The following is a 15,489-nucleotide window of genomic DNA, read 5'->3' on the forward strand; positions in this document are numbered from 1 at the left end:
AAACCACAGAGCTATTCAAAGACACGTGATTTGCAAAATATACCCACCTTGGGACTCAGGTATAGACATTGCTAAATAAGGGTCCTAAAAGTTAAAAGAGAGAGAGAGGGAGAGAGAGAGACATAGACAATGAATACCCTTTGGAAGAAGAAGTACTCTAGGAAACAGCAGAACATTTTAGATAAAACCTTATCAATGTGCTCAAAATAATTTAGAGAGAACAGACTCTGTAATACAAGAAATCAAAGAAAAGAGGATGAGATAAAATTTAAAAGGAGATGAAAGAAAACTCACAACGTTAAGGGAAAAAACTAAGGGAAACATAAAAGTATTATAGAAATGAAAAATAAATTAGAAGCAACAAGAAATAAATATGATAAAAAATAAAGTTATCATGAAGGACAGATGTGAAAAATAATACAGAAAAGGGCTTCCCTGGTGGCGCAGTGGTTGAGAGTCTGCCTGCCGATGCAGGGGACGTGGGTTCGTGCCCCGGTCTGGGAAGATCCCACATGCCGTGGAGCGGCTGGGCCCGTGAGCCATGGCCGCTGAGCCTGCATGTCTGGAGCCTGTGCTCCGCAACGGGAGAGGCCACAACAGTGAGAGGCCCGTGTAGTGCAAAAAAAAAAAAAAAAACAGAAAAGAAAAGGAAAAGATAAAAGCTGCTAGAAAGAAACTGTAATTATGGAAACAGATAATAAATATCCAGCATGGACGTAATTGGTCTTCCTGAATAAGAACAAGTGAATGAACCAGAAAAATATTAATATATGTACTGGAAGAAAATTCTCCTGAAATAATGGAAATGGAAAGGATTCATAATATTCCAGAGAAAAGTAATAAAGAGAACCAAGACTGAGGCATGGCCTAGTGAATGTAAATGAACTGAGAGACAGAGCATCCAGACATAAGAAGTACATTACCTATAATGGAAAAAAATCTCACTGGCCTCAGACATTACTGCAAGCCCACAGGTGTCAGAGCACAGTATAGAAACGGTACAGGATGCTCAGGGGTAAGAAATGTGATGGGAGAATTTTTTACCTTGCTAGATGCTGTTTACAGATGCAGCTAACAGAAGGACATTCCCACATGTGCAAGGATTTAGGAAGTTTAGCATGTCTGTGCCCTTGCTGACAATGACTCAAGGACATAATCCATTCAAACGAACAATGAGTCAGAACTGCTAAGTGGAGAGGTTGAATCATGTAAACAGCTGGCGTTGAAATCTGAATCCAGTTGAAGAGAGAATGAAAACTTCACAAGTACAGGAATACAGCTAAAAACAGAATGTAATTGTTATATTTCTAGAAAGGAAAGCTTAGCTATCTTAAAAATAATAATCTGTGTATAACAGACTGAGGCCAAAAAATTTCAGAATGTGTCTGTCCCTCCCCACCCCCAGCCCCAGCCTGCCAGAAATGGAGAGTGGATGGGGGAGGGGAATGAGGAGGTGGTACATATGGGAGTATTTTTTCTTTCATCTTTCACTGACAGAGTCAAAATATTCTGTTTCATTTCAGAACTGACAAATTGAGAAATACAAGTTTAATCAAACCATCTCGACAAGAGTAGTAGAACTAGAAACAGCTTATCTTCGAAACCAACTTGGGGGGAGAGGAGAGAAGCCAGCAATAGCAATAATAAAACAAAAAGAAAGGGCTTCCCCGGTGGCGCAGTGGTTAAGAATCCACCCGCCAACGCAGGGGACATGGGTTCGAGCCCTGGTCCGGGAAGATCCCACATGCCGCGGAGTGACTAAGCCCATGTGCCACAACTACCGAGCCCACGAGCCACAACTACTGAAGCCCGTGCGCCTGGAGCCCGTGCTCTGCAGCAAGAGAAGCCACCGCAATGAGAAATGCGCGCACCACGATGAAGAGTAGCCCCCGCTCGCCACAACTAGAGAAAGCCTGCACTCAGCAACAAAGACCCAACGCAGCCAAAAACAAAAATAAATAAATAAATTTATAAAATAAAAAAAAAAAGGAAAACACAGACCATTAAAAAAAGATGGGAAACAAAGGAAACCATGATGAAGCATAAAATAAAGTGATGAAAGTAAAAAATAAGTGGGATAAATTCAACTGTTCAAAGGAAAAGACAAGCAGGTGAATAAAAAAATGTTAAACCCAATTTCATCCTGCCTTACGTGACAGCTCAAAATAAAGGAAGCAAAGTAACTGAAGGTAAGAGACACGCAAATGCAACAAAGCAATCAAGGGTTGAGTTCCGGGTAGAAATGGCGCATTGAAACACACATCACATTATGTTTCCTCCCCAAACCCGACAGAAGATTGACGGGAAAGGGATTCTGAAAACCTACAGCAACGACAGGGAGAACAGCGGAAGAGAAGGCAACTAAACAAGTGTTTTTGAGGCTGGAAGGCAGCTGGACCTGTGACAACAAGCAACAGAGACGTCAGCAAGCCAAATCCCGAGTCAGCAGCAGGAAAAGCTGAGAACAAACCCAGAGTCCTCACCGGCAAATCCTCAAAAGACTCAGGCAGAGGTACTGAAACGGAGCAGGGCCCTGTGGTCCTTCCCTCCCATGTCCTCCGCCTGCCTTTTGTCTGTGGAAAAACTTTAGCCAATGAATATGTTTAATCAGAGAAAACGCAGAGGCAAAGAAAACAGTCAAACAAATAATCATAGTTTAGTCGTTACGCAGAGTTAAGGACCTTTAGCTCCTCCTCAGGGGCTACGGATAATATTCTGAGCCGTATCCTGTGAGCTGTCTCCTAGATACTGAAACCCCACCAGGTGGAAGAAGCTAACTACATGATGACCAGGCTGTAGCCATGACATAAGCTGCCGCAATTCGGAGAACTGGCCTCGAGGAAATGGGAACAAACTGACCCTGGAACTGAAGACTGACTGTACCTAAAGCAGTCAAGATGACGCTGGTCAGACACCACAGGACCAGTTTCAAGGTGAGTGTCAGAGCTGACTGTGCTGTTTCTACATGTAGCGTCCTCCCTCCGTCTACAAAAGCTCTCGTCCCCTGACTGTCAGTAGGGGGAAGTCAGCCTTTGGACAGGAGTCCCCCCACCTCCCCCCTTGGGTTGCCAGCATTGGAAATAAAGCAAACTTTCCTTTCCACCGAACTCGCCTCTTTATTGGCTTTTGAGCAGCAAGCAGCACCCGTAACAGTCCACTCGGAAACTGGCTGGCTAAAATAAGGACGATTGGTTAAACTTGCTTAAGGAGAGACTAAGCCCCAGATGCCCTCCTCACTCCACCCAGCTGAGTGAATCAATCCTCCTCCACTTCGGTAGAAATGGGAGGTTTATTCTCTAGAGAGGATATAATACAGGCTCCTTGGACTTGAAGGATGCTAAGCACAGTTGACAGTCTGAGTCTGTACCAAAATTAGGGGAATTAGGTTTAAAAAAAATATGCATATGGCGTGCAGTGTGTGAGACCTCTGCCCACCTTCTCCCAGTCTCCACTGTCCTGCTTCTCCCTCGGACCCCAGACCTTTACCCTCCAGCAGGAGATTGGGTGGGTCCTCTCCGAGGAATCTGACATTTCCAGAGGAAAAGACTTAAAGATGTTGAGTTGGCGGGAGGATTCTGCACAAAAGGCCCCAATAGTTCATCCTACACTGAAGTCAAATTCTATGAGCTCCATCTATGCCCTCAGAGCTCCCAAATAGCTTTTTAGTTTCCCGTTCTTACATGTGAGCAAACAACCAAGGGAAACACAATATCTTTCTACTGAGAAACAATGAGACCAAGACAAACAAAAACTCAGTAGGAACAGACTATGCAGGAGGGGAAAAAAAACCTCTCCTCATTATCCTCCTGCAAAAACAAGCTTGCCATTAACATCTTCAAGAGATTAAAAAAAAAAATCCATGAAATAAGATCAAGAAGCTATAAAAGTAATATTCAGATGACAAAAAAAGACCTCTTGAATGTTATAAAAGTAAAAACTGCAGCAGAAGTTAGAAATTCAGTAAAAGGGCTGAAAGAGAAAGTTGAGGAAACCTCCTAGAAAGTAGAGCAAAACAAAACAAAGGCAAACCACACACATATACAAACACAAAACCAACAAAAGATACAGAATAAAGAGAGAAAAGTTGTTGTTTTTTTTTAAATTTACAAGGCCAGTCCAGGAGATCTAACACCCAAATAGCGGGTTCCAGGGAAAACAGAAAAAAAAATAGAGAAAAATCAACAAAATAATTCAAGAGAATTTCCCAGAACTGAAGGACATGGGTTTTCACATTAATTTTTGGCCCAATGGAGTAAATGAGACCCAGACAAAAGAAATAAATGAAATTTCAGTGTGAACTTCTTCAGTCTGGAGCACACGTGATGAGGGTGTAACAGCCTACTGTCGTCAAACCATCTTTTTAACTTGAGAAGCAACTGGAAGGTATGCTACACTAAAACAAGAGAGCATGTGAGAAAGAGGAAGATGTGTGATTCAGGAAACAGAGACTCCAACTCATAAGACAGGCCAAGGGAAGCCCTCTAATCACAGCGCAGAAAAGTCCTGGAACAGCCCTGCAGTAAGCCTACAGAAAAAGCAGTCCAAATAAGAAAGGAACAGGAGTAAATAAGAAAAACCTGGAACTCACAGTTTACGTAATATGATGGACTTTGTGGACTATTGTTCTTAAGGGCTATTATAAGCTTTAGGAATAAGTAGCAAATAGATACAAAGAAAACTAGGCAAGTGAAGAAACGAGGTGATTATTAACATCAGGAAAAACAAAACGAGAAGAGAAAGGCAAAACAGACAAAAAGGACGTAAAAGACCTCCTTCCAGCTGAGTTAGCTCTCCGAGAGCAGGTTTTCTGGAAATTTTACACTCACAACTTTGTGCTTATATCTGATTGGCCAGAACTTAGTCCTTTGGTTCTACAGAGCTGTTAAGGAGGCTGGAAAATGGGGTCTTTCATTTCAGCCACCAACGCGCTCTACTGAAAACTGATGTTTTGTTACTGAGGAGGAAAGGGAAAATTCATGTTGGAGGAGACAAGTAACGGTCCTGTCACAGACAGTTGCTTTCATCAAGATGGCACTGCACAGTTAACACACAGCTGACAAAAACCTTTATGAACTAAATAACCTGGCACCAAAACATATAAAGCAAAAACTACAGGAAACACAAAATCAAATCATTAATAAGCTACCTCTCCCCCAAAGGGCCAGCTCCAAGGAACAGTTAGTGTTTAGTGGTAGAATGCAGGACAGTCCTTCAGGTCAGGGAAAAAAAAAACAACACCTGTCCATCATGCCTCAGTTCCGGAAGTACTGCCCAATGTAATTAGACCAAAGAGTAAAATGATAAATATAAATATTGGAAAGGAAGAGGCAAAAGGATAAATATTTGTAGATGTGACATGATCACCACCCTGAAAAGCCTAAGGGAACCAACTGAAAAACTATCAGAAGCAGTAAGAAAGTTCTAGTAAGGAAGCTGGAGTAAAAAGCAAATAAGAAAAATCAATATCTTTCTTATACTCCTGAGAAATCCAGTTAGAAAATAAAATGGGTGAAAATACCCTCTTATCACGACACCAACAAGAAGAACAACAGGTAATATAATACCTAGAGGTGCACTTAAGATGAAAAGCGTGGGCCCCGTAAAGTGTCGGTCGTTCCACGAAGGGCCAAAGAGAGGACAGGGCCATAGACTGCAACAGACCAAGTGATAAACCTAATGCAATTCTAGTTAAAATGTCAATGGCAGGGACTTCCCTGGTGGTCCAGTGGGTAAGACTTCTCGCTCCCCATGCAGGGGGCCCGGGTTCGATCCCTGCTCGGGGAGCTAGATCCCGCGTGCATGCCGCAACTACGAGTTTACATGCTGAAACGAAGATCCCACGTGCCGCAACTAAGACCCGGCGCAGCTAAAATAAATAAATAAAATATTTTTTAAAAGTCAATGGCGGTGGGCTTCCCTGGTGGCGCAGTGGTTGTGAGTCCGCCTGCCGATGCAGGGGACACGGGTTCGTGCCCCAATCGGGGAAGATCCCACGTGCCGCGGAGCGGATGGGCCCGTGAGCCATGGCCGCTGAGCCTGTGCGTCCGGAGCCTGTGCTCCGCAACGGGAGAGGCCACAACAGTGAGAGGCCCGCGTACCACAAAAAAAAAAAAAAAAAAAAAAAAGTCAATGGCGGTTCAGGATCAAATTATCATAGTACTCATTTGGAATAACAAACGTATAAAATAGACAATAAAGAAGAGTAATGAAAGGGCTTTGTCCTGCACTGACTTGAAATACATGATAAAACTACAGTAGTTAAACAGTGTGGTACGACTGCAGAAATAGACTTGTGGGAAACAACAGAAAGTTTAGAAGTACAACCAAGTGTACTGAGAGACTGTATTTACGAGCAGACGGTGTTCAGACCATATATAAATACCTATCCCCTGCAGCCACCAGCCCAGGACCCAGTCACCATCTCTGCAGCAATCCGCCCCCAACAGCCAGGACTTGATCAGTAACTAACAGTTTCCCTAATTTTGCCACCATTTCCAATTTAGAACCAAATTAGAGAAAGCTGAATATGTTCCCCTAACCAAGCACATAGGACACCCTGCTTCCAGCTGGCCGCCCCCAGCTTCCCCAGGCCCACAGCCTCGCTCAGGGAAGCCCTGAAGCCTCACCTTTCCCAGCAGAAGGCTCTCCCTCCCCTCTGCCTGCCTTTGAGATCCGGCCAACTCCCTTTGCTATATACAGCAAGCTGTGGCTAAACAGCCTTTGCTTTTTTCATTTAGGAGGTCTTTGTTTATTTCCACAATATCTACTGTGGCCGGGTGCCCTCAAGTTCAAGTGAGTGGGAGAAGGACAGAGTATTCAACAATATTCAACACTTGAGAGGGAAAAAAAAAGAGATTTGTACTGCATACCCACATCAAAATAAATATCAGACGCATCAAAGAACCAAATGTAAAAAAGGAAGTTGTGAAAACAGTAGAAGGAAACATGGATTGCTCGGCACCACAATCCCATGAGGAAGGCCAGACTGGTTGATGCGTGTATCATTCACAGGTGAGACGCTCAGGTCCAGCAAGGCGAGCGGCAGAGCCAGGATCTGAACCCAAGCGTGACTCCCAGCTCCCAGCGTAAAAGGGACGAGTGGGTGGCAATGGGAATGACTAAGAGACACTCCCCTTCCAGAACGCGGTAAGGCTCCGGCAAGCTGCCAGCAGTCAGCCGGATCTGGACAGACAGTGCCTAGTGGTGGGGACCTTCCTGGGAGGCGGCGTGGCCAGGGCCGAGGCCCCGCCGGAAGCGGACTGCTCACCTGTTGGGCTTGTAGCCCATGCTATCCATCAAGCACGCCTGGTCCCTGTCTCGTGGGAAGCCGTGCAGCACCCACCCTCTCTCAACGCAGTCCTGCTGGTCCAGGCGCTGTCCCAGCACCTTCATGATGATGTAGCTGGGGACTGCAGAGAAAGGAAGACAGCTGGTCACTCTGCCGCCCTGGCCACCTCTCTGACCCAACAGGAAGGTGAGGGAGCCTCCGCGGCCATGGCCCAGGGCCTTCCTAACTTTATTTGACCCTGATTTGAACAGGTGAAGAGGCCGTTTTAGGTGGACAGGGCTGTGGGTGCCCGTTTCCCATGACCCTCCGAGGTCCTAGCAATGGGAGGAACATGGCCACCCAAGAAGGGAAAAAAGCACTGGGTGACCTTGCCCTTGAGCTTGAGTTTTCCCTGACTTTGACAGGATATATGCCCATCGGCCGCCAGGGTAGCTCCCAGCCCTCCAGTGATATGTGGGCATCCCTCCCCGATCCCCCTGCAACTGCAGGGATCCAGTTTTTGCAGCAAAAAGACTTCACAGAAGCATACCAATCCCCAGTGGAAGGTCTGGTTTTCCTCCAGTGGGATGGCAATGGTGCCCCCGAGGCTCTCTGCTAATTCGGGATACACAAGCGACCCCCTTCTTCTCCCCTTGCCCCAGTTCTCACCTCCTTGATGTTCAGAATCAAATCTCTCTCAAGAATCACAGCTTTAGTTATAACCAGAGACTGAAATCAAGTCTCAAGGAGATGTTGAGAAGCCTCTTGTTTACATTACTGCAATTGACATTTTCCTGAAATTTATACCTCTCTTCTCAGATTCATTAAAACGCCTATGTTGCTAATGTACTGCGTTCTAGCAATTTGCACTGCATTTCCTGCACTTTGCATTCATTTTCCCAGAGATACTTGGTAAATATTACCATTGTTTGCTATGAATGTGGGCCCCCCCCCCCCCCACAATGAGCTGGTTTCCTGGAGCTGCAGTGACAGGGCGGCTCAGTAGCCTTTCTGGAGATGCCCCGTTCCCTCCGTGAGTCAGCCAAGTGGCCCTAACGCGCATGCCAAAGGCCCCCGGCTGACAGCCAGGTGAACGTGGCAGTGAGAGATTCAGAAAAATTACTGCTTTCCTCCACGGCTGTGACATGCCTGGTTACTGCCCTGCGGCCAAAGAACTATAAACCTCATCTAAGTCATTTGCATTTCCCTGATTTTGTTCTTTCTTACATCTTTCAGCCTTTCTTCCCCAGTCCCTAGGAAAGAGCAGGAAAGGGATTTTGCTCTAATGAGAAGATTTGGCTGAGACAGATCAGTGAGAAGTTGATACAGCTAATCCCATCCCTTCCCTGCTTAAACCTGCCATGGCTCCCCAATGCTCTGGGGATAAGAGCAGTACCCTTCCCCATGGTCAACAGGGCCCTGCAGGACCCAAGTCCTGCCTCCCCTCCCTGTGACTCTCCCCCAGCTCTTCGCCTCCCCTTGAATGTGCCGGTCCCTCCATCCAGAGCATCCTTCCCTCATGCCTTGCCCGGGGCCAGGCCCCAGAGGAAAGTCCACTCCCTGGACGGCCCGTCGCTGGGTTAGCACCTGTGCTTCTTCACCTTCACTTGCCACCCCTGTTATTAACTCTCCGGCTAATTCTTTGTGTAACGCTGCCTCTCACGAGGACAAAGGACCATGCCCACCTCGCTCTTCCATGACTAACACAGTGCCTGGCAGATAGGAGGCATGGAGTAAATAGACAGGAGCCCTCCCTTTTCAAAGCTGCACTGCAACTAAACAGAGATGTTAAAACCAACTCGACCAGGCTTTGGGGAGCTCAGAAGAAGAGAGGAAGGGAAGGAGCTGGGCTGGAGGCACACACGAATGCGGGGGCTGGTCTCAGCCCTGCCCTTAGGTGCCAACCGACCTCCCCTCGGTCAGGCAGGCTCTCCCAGTCTGTGTCCTCAACCACCAAAGAGGATGCCGGGACCTCTCACCACAGGATCAACACGACGCACAGCTCCAGGCATGTGGGAGATGGCACTCAGAGATGGGGGCTGGTACTTTCCAGTTTGGGAGATGTATGTCAGGAAACAATGTTTCATGAATATGCTCATGCTTTCCCCAAGGTCAAGGTCATGGTGTGCTGAGTTGGCGCCTGGGATAAAGGATGGTTGACTTCAAACAAGCCTGGGCAGTTAAAGATGGAGAGACTTAGGGCTTCCCTGGTGGCGCAGTGGTTGAGAGTCCGCCTGCCGATGCAGGGGACGCGGGTTCGTGCCCCGGTCCGGGAAGATCCCACGTGCCGTGGAGCGGCTGGGCCCGTGAGCCATGGCCGCTGAGCCTGCGCGTCCGGAGCCTGTGCTCCGCGACGGGAGAGGCCACAGCAGTGAGAGGCCCGCGTACCGCAAAAAAAAAAAAAAAAAAAAAAAAAAAAAAGTCAGTGCTATTTGGAAACCGAGCTGCACTCCAGGAGGGATGTCTGAGCCACTGAGCTTCCAGGAGGGATGTCGTCTGAGCCACTGAGCTTCCAGGAGGGATGTCGTCTGAGCCACTGAGCTTCCAGGAGGGATGTCTGAGCCACTGAGCTTCCAGGAGGGATGTCTGAGCCACTGAGCTTCCAGGAGGGATGTCGTCTGAGCCACTGAGCTTCCAGGAGGGATGTCTGAGCCACTGAGCTTCCAGGAGGGATGTTGTCTGAGCCACTGAGCTTCCAGGAGGGATGTCGTCTGAGCCACTGAGCTTCCAGGAGGGATGTCTGAGCCACTGAGCTTCCAGGAGGGATGTCGTCTGAGCCACTGAGCTTCTAGGGGCAACAGTGGTCTGCTCGTGCAGCTCGAGCCTTGGCGATTCGGAGAGGGAAAGACCTGATCGTTCATCCCTTTGACCACCCCGCTCATTTCAAAGTTGAGAAACCAAGTCCCAAAAAGATTGTGCCTCAAGTGACCCACCCAAGCCAGTTTCTCAGCCTGGAAGAAATCTGACTTAAGGTCAAGAAATCTGACCAGATAGAAACACAAAGAGACTTTTTGGTTTGGGGGTGTTTTTTTTTCCCCCCTATTAAGTTGGCAAAGATTTCTAGAGGGAACTTCCCAACTGGCATCAAAAGTTAAAATACACATGCCTCTTAGCTCAGCAACCATGTTCCTAAGAATTTACACCTAAGATCCAACAGCACATGCGACCAAAGATGTGCACATAAAGATGTCCATTTCAGCGCTGTTTATAATAGTGACAATCGGAAACGATTTTAAATGTCCGTCAGTAGAGGACAGCTTAAATAAAGGATGCACATCTATGCAATGTGATATTAGGTAAGCTTTAAAAACTCATTTATATTTACGTTGACTCGGAAAGAGGCCTAGAACAGAATATCAAATGGGAAAAAAGCAAGTAAACGGTTTGTATAATACAGTCTAATTTAAATGTATATTGACATACATATACACACATGCACATATCTACACACGCACGGGGGAGAGAGGAGGGCCCCACTGATGCCCCACGAGTGACAGACGGTCCTTTGGGGGCTCAGGGTCCTGGAGTTGAAAGAGACAATAACACAAGTCAACACATCCTGGCTGGAAAGGCCTAAGGACGTGGGAGGCGTGGCAGTGCTGAGCGCTTTGGAGGAGGGCAAGGTCACATTTCCGGAGGACCGGGGAAGAAGATGGATACTCACACGGACTCCAGCTTCGAGCCAAAACCAAAACAAGCCCCTCTCTTCAGGCTCTCAAATTAGCCCTTCTCCTCAGAGGGCCGTACCACAGTTGTGAATCAATCATTACTGGTGCAGTATTTGTTTAATGCCTACATTCCCACCCTCACCCCCCTCTGGAGAAAGCAGGGACCCCTGTCAAGGTGGCTCGTTGCTACACCCGCGCATTCGGCATTGCGTCCCGCACATGGCGTAATAAACACACTTAGAATGAATGAATGAATGCATAGTACCAATTCCCCCAAACCTGGACTGTTCTCCCGAGCTCTGAGTCAAGTCCTGTGGCAATGGGAAACAGCCCTTCCCCCAGGGTTCCCTTCATCCACGCCACAGCCCACCCATGAATTAAATATGCAGTCAACAGAAGACGTGTTGACGTCTGGGATTTGTTTCAAAATACTCCTGATGGAGAGGGGGGATCTTCCTGGCGGATTCCACATGCACCGGGGGTGACCATGAGCTCACGTGGGCTCCTCATACTGGTTATGAGACCCTTCATGTTCCTTATTCTATTCTCTCTGCTTTTTGCATACATTTAAAGGCCTCCATTAACAAAGTGGGTTTTTTGTTTAAAGGAAACAATTGAAAGGCCTAAAGGAGGTTGAAATGACCACTGTGAGAGACCACTGCAAAACGACAAAGGATGACATCTCCCTGGAGGTCTGTCCTTGCAGCCCAGAAGCGGCTCCACTTTGGGGGGACCTGAGGGCTGGACGGAGCCCTAGCCCTTCTGTCACTCCGCTCTGGGCCCTGGAAGCACTGCCCAGGAGCCTGGCATCTGCACGGATCTGCCTTCCTGGGCAATCCCGGGGAAGCTGCTCAGACCCGCACACCAGGCCGTTACCCTCTCTGCGTCTCAATCAAGGTTGAACGTTGGTAACTGGGGCTCCTGGGGCCTGGGAGACAGAGGCTGCGAGGCCACGGAGGTTCGCTGGTCCCCTCCCCCTCCAGCACGGACAGCTCTGGGCAACACCAGGGGTCCCCTCGCAGGGACGGGCTGTGCTACCCCATTGGAGGCTGGGAGACACTGCTGGCGGCGAAAACAAATGACAGACCCCTCTGGATACCGCCTCGGGGGCCCTCCCGGACACAGACACGGCACGCGGGCCCAGGGGTGAAGGGTAAGGCGGGAAGACCCTGCCTTAAGTGCATTTCCCGGCCGAACCCCTGCAACTCCTGTATCAGGTTTTCCGCTCTGTGCCTTCGTTTGGCTGCCGCCTTTTTTCCCCCTGTAGGCCATCCGCTCACTTTCCCAACCCCACATGGTCTGACCAGCCGGCTCAGCAAAAATGCAGCCTTTTCAGAGCAGATCTCGCCGCCCTGTTCTGCTGGAAGTTGAAAGTCCCCTTGATAACGCTGTCCATCGTCCTTCATCCCCCTCTCGGAGAGAGAGGTTTGCAGCGTAGTCTCAAGTCTTTCTCCACTGAGTCAGGTGCCTCAGGCTTGATTTCTGGGCTTGACAGTTAACATCTTACCCTGCGTAGAAGCTACTGCCAAGGGCTACCTCTCCGGAATGTCCTGTCAACCCTAAATTTAGCAAAGTGCAAGATATGAATATCCCATTATTTCATAAAGGCCATGTCACGTGGTTTCGGGTGTTTTTTTTTTTTTTTTTTTTTTTTCTGAAAATCTTCCATAAAAGATGGCAGTCCTCACATTGACCTCGAGGTTATTAAAATCTCAATCCACGTATTCCCTGCCGGCCAGCTGTGCTCGAGGGGTGGACGGGGAGCCTCGGTCACAGGCGAGAGGTTCCCAGGTCCCCCACCAACCCCACCCAGGACACCTGGCCCACCCTTGGTCTTGAAGGGGAGGCGTTCCTGTTCAAAGGCCTGGGCCCCAGGTCAAAGCCCCCGCCTGCATATCAATCCTACGGCTCAGACGGAAGAAAGTACCCCCCTGAGTCAGGCCACCATGAGGTGACTGGACAGGACTCTTCTTCCCAGGCTGCAGGCGTAACATCCTCGGTCAAGTCCAGCTCAGAAGGCCAGCGGCACTGGTTAGCGAGGGCCCCGAGAGGACAGCTAAGCCAGCTCATGATCTGTCCAGTGGAAACCAGAGCCGAGGGCAGAAGGGACTCTCTCGGAGCCCTTCCCCCGACCCCTTCCTGCCGCCTGTGGTCCGAGCCTCTGCATCCCTGACCCGGGGCTCGGCTGCTGGAGGAGGGGCCCGAGGGGCACCGAGGTTGCTGGCGCTGGCCCTGAACGGCTAAGACGGAAAGTGGAGAAAAGGAAAGAGCTCCCTCAGCCGGTGCTTCAAGGTAAAAAGACCCAAGGTTGACTGACGCACCCAGAACAAGCCATTTAACCCTCCCACCACACGCGGGCAGATCAGAAAACGCTGAGGACCTCACCACACACCCTACACACTCCCGACACACACACTCAGAAACCCACCGACACACTACACACACCCAGGCACTCACCTATAATACCCCTACACACCCCTACAGGACACGCACGTTACACACCTGCTACACGCGTACCTGCACCCTACACACGCTATCCCCCCTTGCGCAACACACACGCTCCACACCCCACACCCTTCTCCACACAATACGCGCTTACCCCCTCCCCTACACACACACACACACACACACACACACACACACGTGGACGCACACACACACATACACACACACGCAGCCTGTAACTGCCCCTGCAACGTCTTTCCCTCTTCAAGGCCCCATTTGAAACCAAGCAAAGGGGACACTTGGCATCTGTCGGGGGCTGTGGGATACTCAGCATTTTCCCCTCCCCCCCCCTTCCCAACATCCCGGCGCAGCCCCGGACCCCGCCCCCTCCTGATCAGGCCCAGTGGGAGAGTCTTGGAAAGGAACCCAGCTGCGGAGGAGAAAGAGGGGTTGCTTTCGTTTCTGTTTTTCATTTCCATCTCATGCATACTGATGCTCCAAAGAAATGGGGCTCCCATTCCCCCCACACATCTGTCTCTTCCCCACATTGCTGGGGGCTTGACCCAGGACCTGGGTTGGGCTCTTCCGGGCCCCGACTTACTATCACCGTAATTCAGTGAAAGCTAAACTCCACCATTTCGGGGAGACCGTTAGCCTTCGGATGACACTGATTCCTGGCAGCTGAGGCCTGCAAGCCCTCCTTTCTGCTGTAACCAGGAATCGGGAGTGTCTTAGAAGGACCTGCAGCGCCACAGTGCCGGGACCTCGGGCCAGGCTTTCCATTAGCGACGCTCTTTGTTTATTATTTACTGCCACCTGCTGGTCAACCATGGACCCTGCGCCCCAAGTGAGCACTTACAATGGTAAGCAGAACATTTCTAAAACCCGTACAGCAGATGACAAGGAGAAACCAGCTTGTTCGAATTGGTTGTACCCCACAATTCTTTGGGGGGAGCAAGCCCCTGGGAGAGCTTGCCTCCTTCGAAAACTCAAGTCACTTCCCCCGGCCAAGTGCCTGCCTTGACCAGCCAGTGTTTCCCAGGCACAAGATGTCTTTTAAGACTTCTTTAGGTTCCAAAAGTCTGTATCCTAATATCTCTATGACTTAACAACAACATTCAAATCTGCTTGGCAGACAATGGTGCCAGGAAATAACGATTTTGAAAAAATAATTTAAAGGTTTTGGGGACTTCCCTGGTGGTCCAGTGGTTAAGACTCCACACTCTCAATGCAGGGGGCCTAGGTTTGATCCCTGGTCAGGGAACTAGATCCCAAATGCTGCAACTAAGGCTCGGTGCGGCCAAATAAATAAATAAACAGATTTTTTTTTTTTCTTTTGGCGGTACGCGGGCCTCTCACTGTTGTGGCCTCTCCCATTGTGGAGCACAGGCTCCGGACGCGCAAGGCTCAGCGGCCATGGCTCACGGGCCCAGCCGCTCCGCGGCATGTGGGATCTTCCCGGACCGGGGCACGAACCCGTGTCCCCTGCATCGGCAGGCGGACCCCCAACCACTGCGCCACCAGGGAAGCCCAACAGATTTTTAAAAAATAAATAAATAAAATAAAAGTTTTATTTCCCGCCACAATTAGCAAATGGGTTTCAACAGGAAGTTTTCTTCTTAGAGTTGCCGACAATTTTTTAATATTGGCTTTTTTTCCAAGTCCAGAACAGTACATTAGGCCTGGGACTCTGACCAACCAGGAGGCTGGTCTGTGCTCCTCATCCCTCGGTGAGCGGCTGCCCGCTTTCTATCACTCCCCTCTCTGCCACGTCTACCGGGGCCAAAAGCAAAGTTAAGATTGAGGTGCCGACACTGCTGACCCATTCACAGCGGAGAGGCGGCTCTCCAGCAGTGGGCCCTTGGGCTTCTCTTGCTAATGAGGTTTTAGATGAGAAAAAAAAAAGACCATTTAAAAACATTCTTCTGGGGTGGGGTGGTGGTGGTGGGATGAACTGGGAGATTGGAATTGACATATATACACTCATATGTATGAAACAGAGAACTAATAAGAACCTGCTGTATAAAAGATAAAATGAAATTCAAAAACAAAACCATTCTTCTGTAAATAAATGGGCTTCACTTAGCAAATTAATAAGACTTTAAATAA

At 48.9% G+C, this 15,489-nt stretch overlaps 1 protein-coding gene across 2 annotated transcripts in view; it reads right to left on the minus strand.

Moving 5' to 3' along the window:
* Positions 1-15,489, minus strand: part of AK8 (adenylate kinase 8) — a 126,575-nt gene that overhangs the window by 46,105 nt on the left and 64,981 nt on the right. For both annotated transcript variants that reach the window (XM_065879311.1, XM_065879312.1), the window contains one exon: positions 7,268-7,409. In XM_065879311.1, the coding sequence (XP_065735383.1) occupies positions 7,268-7,409 (142 nt within the window). The remainder of the gene's footprint in view (positions 1-7,267; positions 7,410-15,489) is intronic.

Source organism: Phocoena phocoena, chromosome 6 (genome assembly GCF_963924675.1).
Source record: "Phocoena phocoena chromosome 6, mPhoPho1.1, whole genome shotgun sequence".
Classification (NCBI taxonomy): domain Eukaryota; kingdom Metazoa; phylum Chordata; class Mammalia; order Artiodactyla; family Phocoenidae; genus Phocoena; species Phocoena phocoena.